Genomic DNA, 15540 nt, shown 5'->3' with positions numbered 1-15540 from the left:
AAGGTGCCAACGGCGTACATTAGTCTTGACACGTGGCTTAAAAATCTTAGCGCTGGTGTAAATTTTCATGAAACGTATTTATAGAATTCAACTTGGCCATTTTATCTTTAATTACAAATAGTTTTAAATTTATTTTATGTATTAATTTTTTTTAAAAAGAGACCGAGTTCATTGATCTTTGTACATATTAAAATCGTGGTTTTTACTATCGTTTATTTTAACTTTTTTTTCTCAACACAATATTGTCCAATTTGTTACAGCGGGTGGCGACGAGGTTAAGGACCCGTCTGGACACTTCATATCAGTCAACATGAACTTGACTTTCATAGGACGAGTAGGCTTCCTCAACTTGGGAATCAGAGTATTGACGGATTTTCGCGCGGACATAGTGTTGGCAGGATTTGGTTTTATGAGGGCGTGATTTTGCAAATCGAGTAGAGAAGAGAGCAGGGCGAGGTGGACGCAACTTTTGAGAAGGAACGTATAAGTCAATGCCCCGATTCATGACGGTGCGAAAGTTACGCCAACAGGCTTCCACGTTCTGGGCGCTGAGCTCTTCCGACCAGTCGATTTGTAACAGGTACAGTTCGAAGTTTTCGTAGTTAACGCGAAAAAAGCCTTTACTCTGACGATTTTGGAGCTGGTGATGTTCATGATTCGGGCAGGCAAAAGTGAAAGACAGTACGTTGTGGTTACTCTGGGCAAGGGGTGGATACTGCTCTACATAATAGACCAGGTGCTCATCAGAGAAGGCTTGGGCACAAATCATTTTTTTGAGGAGTTTAAATTGGTAGCTTCGGAAGCGCCAGATTGAGATTGACTAGGTAGGGCAGTTCGCGAGACAACTTGTGCGTTGCGAATGCAAAGATTATTTTTCCCTTCTCCACGCGTTTTTTCAGTTCAGAAAGTGCAAGGCGGTGGGCTAACCGTTCTACTGGGTAGCGATCAAAGGAATAGGAGTATTTGACCGTGGTCTCACCAGCTCTCTTGACGCCCCCTAAGAACTCGTTCTTCAGTTCAAGTGTAGGGAACTACAGCTTGACGGGACGAATGCCAGAGGTGGGAGCAGAAGCGTGGGGCAATAGTGGGAATAGTTTCCTGTGGAAGGCCAACAGTTGCGATTAACTGCCGGACGGCCATGTCTGCAGCTGCAACATCTTCAGTCTCCGGGAAGTTGTACAGAATGGCATTGAACAGCCGGCTTTGAGTTCCTCGATCATCGGAGAGAGAATCGTGAATTTTGGTATCGATTCGCTTGTCAACGTCTCTGTTTATAGATGAGACAGTGCTACGGATTAGTTCGTCTAGGTTAGGGAATGGAGAGGCGGTGATAGACTGTTTCAAGTCAGTTATAGTAGTTTCGAGGGGTTTTACTTCTGAGGCGATACGATTGTGGAAAGAGGAGGAGGTTGCTGCCAGCCTGGTACAGCCAGAATCAATATCGGAGAGCGATTTAATTAGGTCTGCGTGGTTTTTCTGAACCAAGACTTTTAGATCGAAGAGCTCCTTGCCTTGCCCATTGACATTGTCATGAAGTGAGGAGAGCTTCATCAATTGCGGACCGATCCTCCTCGAGGTCACATTGGTAAGTCCTAGCTTGCACGCAAGTTTGAAATGATTCGGAGAGATCTTTTACTATGGTCTCGAGATTGGCGATGGTTTGAGCCTTATCGGCGAGGTCAGTTATTAGAAGGGCAATGTGATACTGGTAGGTTATCTGTTGTTCCGCGAGGGCAGAGAACTGCGCCTGGAGTTGGGTGATTACGGAATCAGCAGACATTTTGGCAGAGGCAGCCGCAACAGTAGTGGGTGATACTCTGCGAAGAGCTGGAGAAATGTAGTTGGTTGATTGAAGCTTCCAGAGGAGTTCAAAACGCAACGGGTACAACGCCAGCCTCTCTTAATTTTGGGGAGGTCGGTTGTGGAAATACCAATGAGTCATTGAGTTCACGGAAACAGTATTTGGAGGATCACGTCAAAAACACTTTGCGCACGTAGAGGAGCGCTAAATGTGCGTGATTTTCTTAATATTTCGATTAAAATAGAAACAATTCAGAACTAAACATGCGTACTCCTTTACTATTTAAAATGTTCTCAGTTTACTGTTACAGTTTCAAGGCTCAAATTTAAGGGAAGTGTTATAAAATATATAAAAGGTGAGGAAAATCGTTGGAAATTATTCTTTAAACCTAAAACTCTTTAAACTCTTTAAACCTAAAACATTTTCAATGTCTGCGCCTTCATAGATCTCAACTACTCCCCCCTTAAATCAACCTTTCAACTGCTTTGATTAAAGCACTTTTTATTTAATTAATATTGGCTGGAATTTTGGGTTAAAAACTTAAAACGTAATAATTATTTTATTTTTAGGAAGCAGACTTTGGGTTGAATTTTTTGGAGCCCACTTCGAAGAGTTTCAAATATTTGGACTTTTCAACGCTAGTAATGGAGGACAATTGGATCCTTTTGAGCTCATGGCGAAGTTTGAATACCCATTCTAACCTTTTTGCCCCTTTGCACATCTTTAAATATGAGGTATGAAACAATTTCACCTACAAAGCGTGAGCTTAACTTTGTTGCTACACAGAAAAAGCAACATTTAAAATCCAAACGTTTTCCTAGATGTAAAATACAACGGTTTTCCACATATCAAACCCACAAAATGCAAAATGTAAAGTGGTATTTTGCATTTTAAGTTAGAAAATGTATTTTGCATTTTACATTTTGCATTTTGAGTTTCTAGGAAACTGTTTTGCATTTTGCATTTTGTGGGTTTGATATGTGGAAAAACGTTTTCAAAATTATTTTTCTCTGGTACCATCGTCACAGCTCTTGTAAAGAACGTTTATGTGCTATTTAACCCTAATAATCGTAGATGGCGATACTCAGTTACTCACTTTCTCAGAAGCAAACGAACATTCGTACAGTGCCTCCGCTAAATTTATTTCCCACGCTGGTTGCAAGGATGGTTTTAAAATCTATACGTACGTATTGTCATAAGTCTATAGTTTAATAATAACTAATGAATAATAATAATAAATAAATATTTAATAATAATAATTCATTTATAATAAATAAATAAATAACTAATAATAATAATTCATTTATAATAAATAAATAAATAAATAAATAAATAAATAAATAAATAAATAAATAAATAAATAAATAAATAAATAAATAAATAAATAAATAAATAAATAAATAACTAAATAAATAAATAAATAACTAATAATAATAATTAATTAATAATAGTAAATAATTACTTGTTAACAATACTAATTAATTAATTATTAATTATTGATTATTAATTTTTGATAATTTATTACTAATTATGAATAATGTATTACAAATTATGAATAATTTATTACTAATTATGAATAATGTATTACAAATTATGAATAATGTATTACTAATTATGAATAATGTATTACTATTGATGAATAATTTATTACTAATTATGAATAATTTTTTTACTAATGATGAATAATTTATTACTAATTATGAACAATTTATTACTAATTATGAACAATTTATTACTAATTATGAATTATTTATTACTAATTACGAATTATTTATTACTAATTACGAATAATTTATTACTAATTATGAATAATTTATTACTAATTATGAATAATTTATGACTAATTAAGAATAATATATTACTAAATATAAATATTTAATTACTAATTATGAATAATTTAATTACAAATTATGAATAATTTATGACTAATTATGAATATTTTACTAATTATGAATTATTTATTACTAATTATGAATTATTTATTACTAATTATGAATAATTTATTACTAATTATGAATAATTTATTACTAATTATGAATAATTTATGACTAATTAAGAATAATTTATTACTAAATATAAATATTTAATTACTAATTATGAATAATTTAATTATTAATTATGAATAATTTATGACTAATTATGAATATTTTTTACTAATTATGAATTATTTATGACTAATTATGAATATTTTTTACTAATTATGAATTATTTATTACTAATTACGAATACTTTTAATAACTATTAAATTATTACTAAGTATTATTAAATTATTTCTAATTATTAAATTTTTAATAATTATTATTAAATTACTTCTAATTATTAATAAGTTATTTCTAATTATTAAATTTTTACTAATTATAATTAAATTATTATTAAATTATTTCGAATTATTAATAAGTTATTTCTAATTTTTAATCATTTCTTTCTAATTATTACAAATTTATTGCTAAGGTTTAATAAATTCTTACCAATTAATTTTTAATAATTACAAACTAACTGTGCATTTGTAAAAACTTTTATTATTTGTAAAAAAATTGAAAATAAATTTTGCATTTTGAGTTTTAGAGAAAGTATTTGCATTTTATATTTTGAAGAAAAAAAAACATTTTGAAATTATACGCCTCTAAGTGCACCATAACTTCTATAATGTGTTTCAAATTTTGGTGTTAATGTTTTTAACTCCAAAGGGTTTGGGATTAAGAGGTTTTTTCAACCGTTAAAAAAACACATCTTCGGAACTAAAAAATATGTGAAAAAGCTAAACGTTGTTTTTTCTGTTTACGTTTAATTTTAATGAGATAAAATTATTAAATTATTCTTTAGGTATATGACTTAAATATGCAATCTCAATATTTCTTTGATCACGTCTACTTAATTCAAACAGAAGGCTCAAAGTTAGCAGAATTGCTTTCGTCATAGAAAGAAACAAGCATATTTTTCGTTTAATGCGTTAGAAATGTTGTGAAATACCTTCGACTTATTAATAGAGGTTAACCCACAATCATAAAAACGTATAGAGTGAAATTGTATTAGATAGATAACGTCTATTAAATAAAGCTACACTCCTAATTGTTTCTCCTACCAGAATGGAATTCCCCTACACGTTTCTTAGGTGTCACTTAACCTTTCTAATCACGACGGCCTTCCTGATTTCAATTCATACTCGACATAGCAAAATGTATCTTTCACATCTTGGAAGCATGCCGAAGGTTTTACAGAGAAAAATCACATTTGGGGCCTTTTCACCAATTATCAACACCATTATTTTCGACTGAAGGATATACTTAAAATTAAGCAATTGGTATGATACCTCCTTATCGAAAATTGCTCTACTTATTCGTATATACATGATTAAACCTTTAATCTGGCTCTTTAAATATTTACAAGTAACACGTTTTAGCTTGGCCACCTGATTTAAAGGCATTCAAAGTCGCTATCTGACTTGGTCCTAAAGTGGTGCCGTATGGATCTTTGACCTCAACATTTTCGGAGTTAAACATCTCAAACTAATAAAACTAGAAAAATAAAATGTAGCAAGATTTATCAATTATATACTTTGAAATTTGAATACTCCTCTAGGTTTGGATTGGATTATTTTGCATGATGTTCATTTGCCTCCTCGTGGACAAAGTTTTTCTGAACTTTCGGGGAAAGAAGTGTTGCATTTTTGATGTGATCTCCACATTGGGTTCGATTCTTAAACAAAGTAAAGTATTTTATTCTGAAACCAAGAATCCAGATATTTGCAACAGGGGATTACAAAGAAAATATAATTTAGCCCAAAACAACCCTCTTAATGCCCGATTAATATTTAAATTTTGTCTTAATAATACGCCCTTAATTGATTTTTTTAAATATCGTAACCAGGAATAGTTTTAAAATTTTTAAATTTTGTAGTTTTAGCTAGAACTATTTGAGATAGAATTTGAAAACAATTTCTTAGCAGATGGTCTAGTTTTTGATTAAATATTCATAAGAAACCTAATGGTAAATGTTTAATCATCCGTTTATCACTATCCCATGTAAAATACCCGCACGATATAACCATCAGGTGATGTAATCGGCTCAACTACCTTGTTAAACTTTTATGCCAAGGATTAATTAAATTAAAATTAAAAACTAGCTAGATGTTTCAAACAAATATAATTACAGGGAAATAAACAAGATGGAAAATTAGCACGAATACAGTGAATGTATTGTGAACTTCTGATTGGGTATTGTTCTTATAAATAGGTGTTACCATTGAGTCATCCATGCTCGCCGACAGAATTTGGATTTCCGTTTTCTTGTTTGGTGGCTTTTTAATGTCTGCGTCGTTCACTGGGGTGCTTTTATCTAAACTGACTCTCCCAGACCAAGAACCAAATATCAACACCCTGGAGGAGTTAGTTGCAAATAATCCACAGAAAATTTTCGTACCTGCTAGCAGCGCTCCAGCCAAGAAATTTGAGGTAAAATCTTTAATATTCCAATATTGGACCCCAGGCGGTTATAGGTTCCGTAAAGAGATTAATTTATAATAAATTATTACATTAATGTGAAAATATATTCCAGAAAACATTACTTTTAACCCGCCATAGCTTGGTACCCAGTTATTTCCCAACTCCATTTGTTTATTACTTGTAGTCCGTTTTATAAATGTATGTACAAATCAAAACGTTAGGGTCTGAAATCTCTATATCCGTCAGCTATTAGAATATACGTTTAAATAAAACCCGTTCAGTGGTTTGCATAGAAGTAGTAATACAGAGTACCAGGACATACTTAAAAATGCGTCTATTTTAAAGCGCGCTGCTTTATATTTCAATAATGAAAGTCTTGTTCAATTTCAAACACGTCTCCTAACAGAAATAATCGCTCGCTTACAAATAAAACATAAACACTTTACTATATTATTCAGTGACTCACGCGCGTGCACACCGGGTTGAAGAAAATAGAGCGGAATTTATTTAAATGCCTTTTCCCGGGCAACGAGACCCGAAAAGTTTAACCTTCAACGTTTTACGGATCAGTCAAATAATTTGATAATTGTTAAGCTTGTTTTCCATTTGCGCGCGCAACCATGCGTTTCTCAGCTTTGAAACGTTCAAATGTTATTACGCGTAAAGAAAATAACATTATGACGCGCGCTAGTGGAAAACAAGCTTAATACCTTAAAATGATAACGCTTTCATAACTGAAAAAGGTATGATTTATTGAACTAAAATTTGGAATAGGTTGATGTTAAATTGTTTTATATTAAGATCGGAAATTTAGAAGGAATGGTGAATTCGATCAGATAGAAATTTTATTAATAAAGGAATTAGATAGTAGACCAAAAACTGAAATTCCCTTAAAGGGATAATGAAAAGCTTATATAACTTATATTATATCTATTCCTACTCCTAAATTAAGTATAAAAATGAAACTCACGGTTTTAAAAAAATTCAATTCGATTTTTAAAACAATTTCAACTTTTGCAAAAAAGGACTTGGCCTTTCGGTCAGCTGAGCCAAGGAGGATAGAATGGAGAGCCGACTCAGCCTTTGATAGGTGTAAGTTAGATTTTTAAACCGCGACGCTATCGCCATCTAGTCAACTTGCTGAAACACTCCCGTTTTTTTAATTGTCGGATTTTTCGCGAGGGCGGCCGTCAGTGACAGCGATTGGAAACATTGGGAATACTACGGCGGTAAAAACTGTCCTTACGCAAATTGTAGTAACGCACAAGGAAGAAAAAAGCCAGGGGTTTCTTTTAATAATTTTTTATAGATCCTGTAGTTAAGCTAACACCAAACATATCAAGTCAAAAGAGAGGAAAATATTTGAACAGTGGTAATTAACCCTCAACAGTCTTAAGTGTTACACAAACCTAAAACCTAAAATGTATTTATTTTGCTAGATTCAGTTGTTAGTCTGACGCCAGTGGTGAAAGTAACAGATTACAGCCAAAATAACAAGGAAGTTTCAACTAACAAGAAAAGGGATCTTGACATTGGCTTAGTACACATTCTACAAAACAACTTAGGACATCATTTTCAACACGAACCGGAATGCCCATGCAAAAGATTTTAATGACACCACAGTTTAAAAGTAAGGAAGTTCAATCGCAAATTTTCAATGAAGAGTCACCGTTACCAAGAAGTACCTCAAAAAGATTCAAATAAGGCCACGTTTTAAGAGCAAGAAAACACAAACTAAATTTCAAGACCTCACCAAAGAGACACCTCGGAAAAAGAATCTGAAATTGTTACTACAGAAACAGTACCTTAGAAATCGGAGGTTCGTTAAAAAAATATCCAACCCCAAAGTTTCTAAGACTCAATTAATTTCCGAAATTCTTCCCAGACCTGGAGCCAATTTCTTTCAAATGCAAGTTAAAGCTGGATCAAGAAATCCAAAGGGACGACGTTGGTCACTGGAAGAGAAACAGCTCTGTCTCACACTACACTATCACGGTCCAAAAGCGTATGTTCTTTTAAAGAAGATTTTTTTTTACCAAGTCAGGCTTCATTGAAATCTTGGTTAAGAAATATACTATGCAATCCAGGGATTGTGGAAGAATTTTGGGATATTTTGGTCAAAAAAGTAAAATGCATGTCTGAAAAGGAGAAATTGGCTATTTTAACTTTTGACGAAATGTCTATTAAAGAAGGGGTTAAGTACAATGAGGGCGATGACCTAATAGAAGGTTTTTGTGATTTGGGCAATAGCCGTACAGAGGACTTGGCAAACCACACTCAGCGGCGGCGATCGGAAAATATTTCTGTGGGGGCACGGGCCATTATTTTTTCATCCAAAAATGCATATACTTAAAACTTAAACAAGAAAATGTACAGCTCTAAATTTTTATAACTATATCTATTTTTTTAAAGTGTTCTTTCTTATATCTCATCCGTCAATGAATACATTGATAATAAAATCGCTATCTTTAGAAAAATAAAAATATCTGTGTACATGGCTAGATAATTAAGCCACATACTTTACGAAGGTATTTTAGCTAAAATACGGTACACGACTGGGCGAATTTATGTTTGGACGAATCTATTGAAATCAATTTTACGGTTATATCATCTTAATGCCACTCGCATCTGCAATCTCAAAATAACTTCTGTAAAAAAACTGAATTCGGACCCAAATAAGGGCAATGAGATTATAAATTTTTCCCTGATTGCTATTTTTCCTCGATTTTATTTCTGTGGAGGCTCTCCCCTCGTTTGTTTTTCCCTATGGGGGCTCGAGCCCCAGAGCCCCCACGGGATCGCCGTCACTGACCACACTACAGTTTTCCTTATTTCTGGAATCCAGTCCAACTGGAAGCAGCCAGTTGCGTACTATTTAACAAAAGGACCAATGCACAAAGAAAGTTTACACAACATATTAATTGACGTACTTCATCGCTTGATAAAAATTGGCATAAATGGTCAAAGTCACAGTATGTTTACAAGGGTCTAATAACAGAAGTGTTTATAAGCGGCTAAACGTAAATGAAAATACACCTTTTATATACATAGATAACCATAAACCTTTTCGAAACAATTTGATGAAATACGATATTTTAATTAATGGTATCAGAGCTTCTTGGTCGCATATCGAACGTTTCTTTTTCCTTGATTCCAAATAACCATTAAGGATTGCCCCAAAACCTACGCTAAAACACATAAATGTCAAGAATTTCAGTAAAATGAAGGTCAAACTAGCAACTCAACTGTTGAGTCATTATGTAGCAACTGGAATTACCTTTTTTGTTTTAAAAACAAACTGCCCCGGGAAGCACAGAATACTGCCAACCTCATTTTAGAATTTGACAAATTGTTTGATTGTTTAAATTCAAGCCGTAAAAGTGATGTCAAGGAATATCGCTCTACAATGAAAAAAAATTCCAAGCACTTCGAATATTTAAGGGATAAACTTCATTGGTTTCAAGAACTACAAATTGACTGTGACACTCAGCCCCCTGTTATTCAGGGCTGGAAAACCACTTTGGCATGCGTCATACAATTGACAGAAAACCTTTTAGTCGAAGAAGGACTAGAGTTTGTTTTAACTTCGAGGTTTAGCCAAGATGTTCTAGAAAACACTTTCGGGAAAATCAGAAGACTGGGTGGGTGTTCGGAGAATCCAACTCCTCACCTCTTTCGTTTACACCTTAGAAAGGTCATGTCTTCATCTCTTTTTCAAGTATCATCTTCGGCTAACTGCAGTGGCAGTTCAGATGTAGGGGATTTTTTGTGTGACCTACTGTCTAAAAGATCGCAGAGTCATTCAACTACATTTACGGAAGAAAAAGTAGTCTGTTTTGGACAAATTGAAATATTACTTGGTGATGTAAATGTTCCAGAACCAGAAGATGGAAAACATGCAAATGTTACTACAATATTGCTGGTTATGTAGCCAAAAAAATTGTATCATTTCACGATTGCAACATATGCCACGATTCCATCATCAAAAGCACAAAAAATGTCACATCGACAAGGGAAACACTAACAGTTTTAAAATATCACCGAGCTGAAGAAGGCAGTGATGTGGGAAAACTAACCTTGGTTACGGAACAATTCTATAACACAGTTCTGGAAATGGAATTGTTTTTTACGGCTAATTATGCTAAAATCTACTGGGAGGGAGGAATAGCAGATAAACTTTTACCTGGACTAAACAAAATCACTTCCCCTGAAATGTGTAAAGTTACAAAAGATAAAATTTTTAACTCTACTTAAGAATTAGGCTACATCATGAGTTTCGTCTTAAAAACAGGTGGATATTTGAAGAAAAAGAAAAGGAAGGAAAATGAGAACCAAATAACAGCGTATTGCAAAATTGACCTCTCTGCTGATCCGTATCTGCAATATACATCATGGACACCGTAAAGAATTTCCAAATTGTCTCCATGATGACATTCCTACTGAAGAAGAACGTTTTTGGATTCACAGAGGTTAAAAATTAATATCTTTCTCAATTAGTTCAGTAGGTGTTTGTATATTTACATAACGGAACAGAGTCCATTGTGTATGAAAAAATTGCGCCAATAATCAACGCTCCACACACTCTTGCTGCAGTAGCCCAACTTTCGGAAAAGTACCAAACTTATTCTTTAGAGGTGTTTCATTCGGTCTTAAATTATTTTGCACATAAGAGGATTCATTTCCACTGGGATTCCATGATGTCTAGGTAAGTTCATAAAGATGGTTGTTGTCGATCCTAAGAACCTATTTAGCAGCGCTCCATTTTTAATGAAAATGGGTAAAAAGCAAGAAGAATCAACCAGCAGGGTGAAGAAGAATTTTACGTGGCTTATACTAAAGCTAAAACTGGTGAAGCCCCTGTAAAAGTTATTTTGGAAGAAAACACTTATGGTGAGTGAAAAAAATTTCTTTGGTAATTTCAAATTGTAACCATATTTTGTACTAAATATAATTTCCTTTTTCCAGAATATGTCCTAACACTTTTGCAAATGTCATTTGAAAATGCCTTGGCAAATGCAAAAGGCATTGACGTAATGGTACCTTCTTGTAAAGCTACTACGTTAGCTTCTTAATACTCTGATGGAGTAGATAAAAGTGAAATTGTAGCTAAGAAATGTAGTAGATTTCAATGAAACGTGTAAAAATTGCCAAAATTAAACAATTTTAATTTTGAATTTAAGCACAATCATTTACTAAAACTTTGAAACCAAACATGTTTAGTAAAGCTTTTTTTTAATTACAAGCAACAAGCAAACAAATTAAAAATCTAGTATCTGGGATATTTAAATCAAGTGTATTCGTCAGATTCTTCTGGAAATAGATCTCTTATTTTATTGACTACGCAACTTGGTATTGGTGTCCTTCTGTTTCTTCCCATTTTACCATGTACAACATAAATATAACTTCGGTGTGCTACATATGTAGAATAATATTCGTATTATTCCTTTAATTAAGATTATGATAACACAATTATATTTTAATCAATTGGGTTTTGGGATTTAGTATTTTTACGTTTACTTGTATTATTTTTTATTATTTGTCGGTCGAGATTTCCCCGGCTTTTGTGACGGTCGGAGTGCCGTTTTTCCCCATGACGTAGGTAGTCCAATTTCCTGTGGGCTACCTTCGTGAATCTCCGACGGCTGGAATTTCCAGCGCCGGGCAATCTCTGATTCGTCACGGGGGTTGGCGGTGGCCTCGACCGGATATTGGTCATAAGAATATTCTCGAACTATGCTCGAGAGTTTACTTAAGGCCGGTTTTGGCGCCTTTTTAGGCAGTTACCTTGAGAACCTGGAGAAAGCCTGTACCCCTTCAAGTTCGCGGACCCTTTATTGTACTAATTTTGCTTCGCGGTACTTCCCTCTTGTACAGTCGCGTGTAATTGTAACTCTTTTTAACTATTTGTAAATAAAAGTCATTTATATTTTATCTTAACTCCTCGTATCCTCCTTTCGTCGTCACGTTATTCAAACTTCACCGCACCAAACCTCGTACGTTCCGACCCCAGTACTGAACTTTTGCCCTTTAGTTGTTTCAGTCCGACTAAAACTGTTCTTCAGTCTAATATAGGCTCTCCCACCTCCCTATTCGGCATTTATTCCACAACATATCTGTACTTTCTGCGAGGAACGTTAAACATGAAAATTTATCAAACACAATATGATTATAAGAATTAACTCACTCTTGAATATTGTAATCATTTACATCATTGGTTTGTTGGGCAAATATCCTATAACAATTTTCTAGAACATCTATGTCAGTACAATTGACCACGAACTTCCGATACGTCAAGATGCATGCATGCCCAACTGTCTTTTCTCTAATTTTTCGAATCTCCTGGCAGCATAAACTTTCTGTGGCTGTGGGCCTTTCCTTACAGTTGTTGCTTCGGCAACTAATTTGGATACAGGAGTTAATCAGGAGGCTATAACCAAAGATTACGTATCTCACCAGTTTGTATTTCCAATACGTTCATTATTCACATCTAGATTTATTTCGTTATTTTCCTTTTCACCCTCACTTTCACTTGTCCTATTTCTATTTCGATTTTGGGCTAACCAGGGCTCGAACATATATGGCTGGGCACCTAAATTTTCCTCTTCCATATTTTTTGCTTTTTGAAAGCTGTAGCAATCCTAAAAAATCACCGTCTGCTTAGTTAAAATTACCAAGAAAGTGACAAATATATTAGAAAAAGGCTTAGCGGGCGCAAGATGGCTGGCTAGAGATGCTTCTGTCTGTTTACCTTCCCGACTCGGACTCAAATGCGACGTCTCATTGGCCGGCGCTTTGAAAAGGGGAAACGCTCTGTGTTTGGCCGGGTGCTATATTTCGGAATTCGTGCGAAATACGGAGCTCAGCCAACCGAAAGGCCAAGTCCCTTTTTTGCAAAAGTTAAAATTGTTTTAAAAATCGAATTGATTTTTTTTTAAACCGTGAGTATCATTTTTATACTTAATTTAGGAGTAGGAATAGATATAATATAAGTTATATTAGCTTTTCACTATCCCTTTAATTGTTGGGTTTTTAATTACAGTATTGGGAAAAATGTATAACTTATATTCTTAGGTTATTTTGAATTTATCACACGATAATGGTTAAAGCAAGACAACAATTTTAAGAAAATAGCATGCAAGCGTCGATAAACGTTAAGTACAGTTGTATTGTAAAACCAATTCAAGGAGCTAAGGTTATGGCTGTTTGAGACGAGAGTTTGCTCAAATTTGCGCGTTTCAATTGATGTACAACACGACATCTTATTTTTTCCACGATGCGAGGGAGGGCAGCTGATAATATTAATATTATATTTCATATATATTCAATATTAAAAAGGAAACTGAAATTGAAGAGGTCACATGATAATGTTAAAAGCCGTACAACGATTCTTAGAGAATAGAATTGATTTATCAGTGCAAGAAAGCGTTTAGAAACGTTAGGTATTTGGCTTGTAAAACCAATTCAAGGAGATAAAGTTATACCAGTTTGAGACTGGGGTTTGCTAAAAATGGCGCATGAAAAAGCGTGATTATATCACTCTTTAACGCTTACCCCATTTTTATCAGCCTCTATGTGACGCGTTTAAATTGTTTAACAACGTGACATCTTACCATTATGCCATCTAGGAGAAACAAACACAAGGATAATGCAGCTAGCATTTAAACCCGCTAAGGCAGTGTTGTGTACAAATTTCATTAAACTAACATTGAACGTTTTACGGGCAGGGGGGGGAGAGAAAATTTCCGAATTTTCCCCTTCCGACTTCATCAGGCGCGAAAGCGTCTAATCAATGAAAATTGTACACAAGAAAATCCACGACTTTTGACGGGTTGCGTTCTCCTTGTGTGGGGTGTTGTTTTTGTTTCTCCTAGATGCCACAATGCAAGGGACTGAAACTGATAAAAGATGTAGAAACATTTCTTCAATATTATAAAGGAATCTCGGGACCCTGTTGAACAAGCAGTCTGGAAGAGAGTGAAGGAGAGTAAGGGAGATTTCGATCTTGAACACGATTTTGATATTCGGGAGACATTTAACGGCGTTCAAAGTGGATTGTACGTCTTAATTATTCCCGAGACATTTCTCATGGAAGGGATGATCCTTTACTTTGGCTGCAAAATTCCCAAGATATATATATCCAAATATAAGGTGGTATCATCGTTTCAAAATTTCCCGATCAGCAGAAATTTCCAGGATAAACAGAAAATTGCCATATTTAAAAAAATGTAAGTAAATTCAATTTACTTCAATATTAAGGAAATTCAGCTTTCTAAATTTGATTCAGAATGTGAGGTGGCGTGTTGGATAGCACTTTCGCCTCGCAGCAAGAGGAGCGAAATTCGGTCCCAGCATGAGGCACTGGGTTAAAACTCGAAGCGACTCCTTCTGCGTTGACGCTAGATGCCTTGGGTTACGATAGCAATATAATCTATTGATTTAAGTTCGATAATTAAGTTATGCCATCTTGAATCGTAGTGAGTCAGAGAGAAGTTTTAAATCGGTTTGGTAAATGCAACCATTTAAATTACAACAAATTTTAATTAAACTAAAGGAATGATAAAGGCCTTAGAAATAGTTTTTTTATTCGTTCAATTTAAAATTGTACTCAATCGAAAATTATTTCTCGAACAAAGTAAAATATAAATATGTTTAATCTTTAAATTGGTGCTTTAAGGCACCGTTTTTAAGTTTTTACAACTCATTATAAATAATATTCTTTTGCAAATTTACCCAAATTTTCTTTTTTAGTGGCGTTAATATTTGTTAGTTTACTAATAAAAATTAAATATTTGATTTTCTTTCTTTAATTTTCTGAATTTTTCAGATTTTTTTACTTTTACGAGAGCGGCGTAATATTCCGTAAACTCTACATGAACGGAGATTTCAACAAAAGATGTTATCCGATTAAGTCCGAAAAATCCTACGAACCTCTCGAATTGAAAAATTTCGAGCTGGCGTTTTTATTTCTGGCCTGTGGAATCATGTTGTCCATTCTGCACTATCTCATCACCTTATTTCAGATCAATCTCCGACCCTAATGGTTGTCTGAAAGGTAATGGGCCATTTGCGCAGTTCCCATTAGCGCAGTTCCCATTTCCGCAAATGCAATTTCGCGGTTTTCCATTTGCGCATTTTTCATTTGCGCAGTATCCCATTTCCGCAGTTTTCCATTAGCGCGTTTTTCATTTGCGCTTTTTCCGTAAGCGCAGTTTTCCACTTGCGCAGATATTTTCCATTTGCGCGGTTTATCATTTGCGCAGGTTTTTCATTTGCGCAGGTTTGTCATTTGCGTGGTTT

The 15540-nt window shown here is 34.2% G+C and overlaps 1 protein-coding gene across 1 annotated transcript; it reads left to right on the top strand.

Moving 5' to 3' along the window:
* The first annotated feature begins 1614 nt into the window (after positions 1 to 1614).
* Positions 1615 to 15284, top strand: LOC149966193 (uncharacterized). Its single transcript, XM_090167482.1, has 4 exons — positions 1615 to 1708; positions 6035 to 6252; positions 14179 to 14468; positions 15068 to 15284. Exons 1-4 carry the CDS (start codon positions 1615 to 1617, stop codon positions 15279 to 15281), a joined length of 816 nt encoding a protein of 271 aa, XP_090023608.1. The 3' UTR covers positions 15282 to 15284.
* The last annotated feature ends 256 nt before the right edge of the window (positions 15285 to 15540 follow it).

This window comes from Leiobunum rupestre, chromosome 1, assembly GCF_980474605.1.
Source record: "Leiobunum rupestre chromosome 1, qqLeiRupe1.1.hap1, whole genome shotgun sequence".
Lineage (NCBI taxonomy): Eukaryota > Metazoa > Arthropoda > Arachnida > Opiliones > Sclerosomatidae > Leiobunum > Leiobunum rupestre.
The sequence above is the reverse complement of the archived record's forward strand: the minus strand, read 5'-3'. Positions and strand labels throughout refer to the sequence as shown.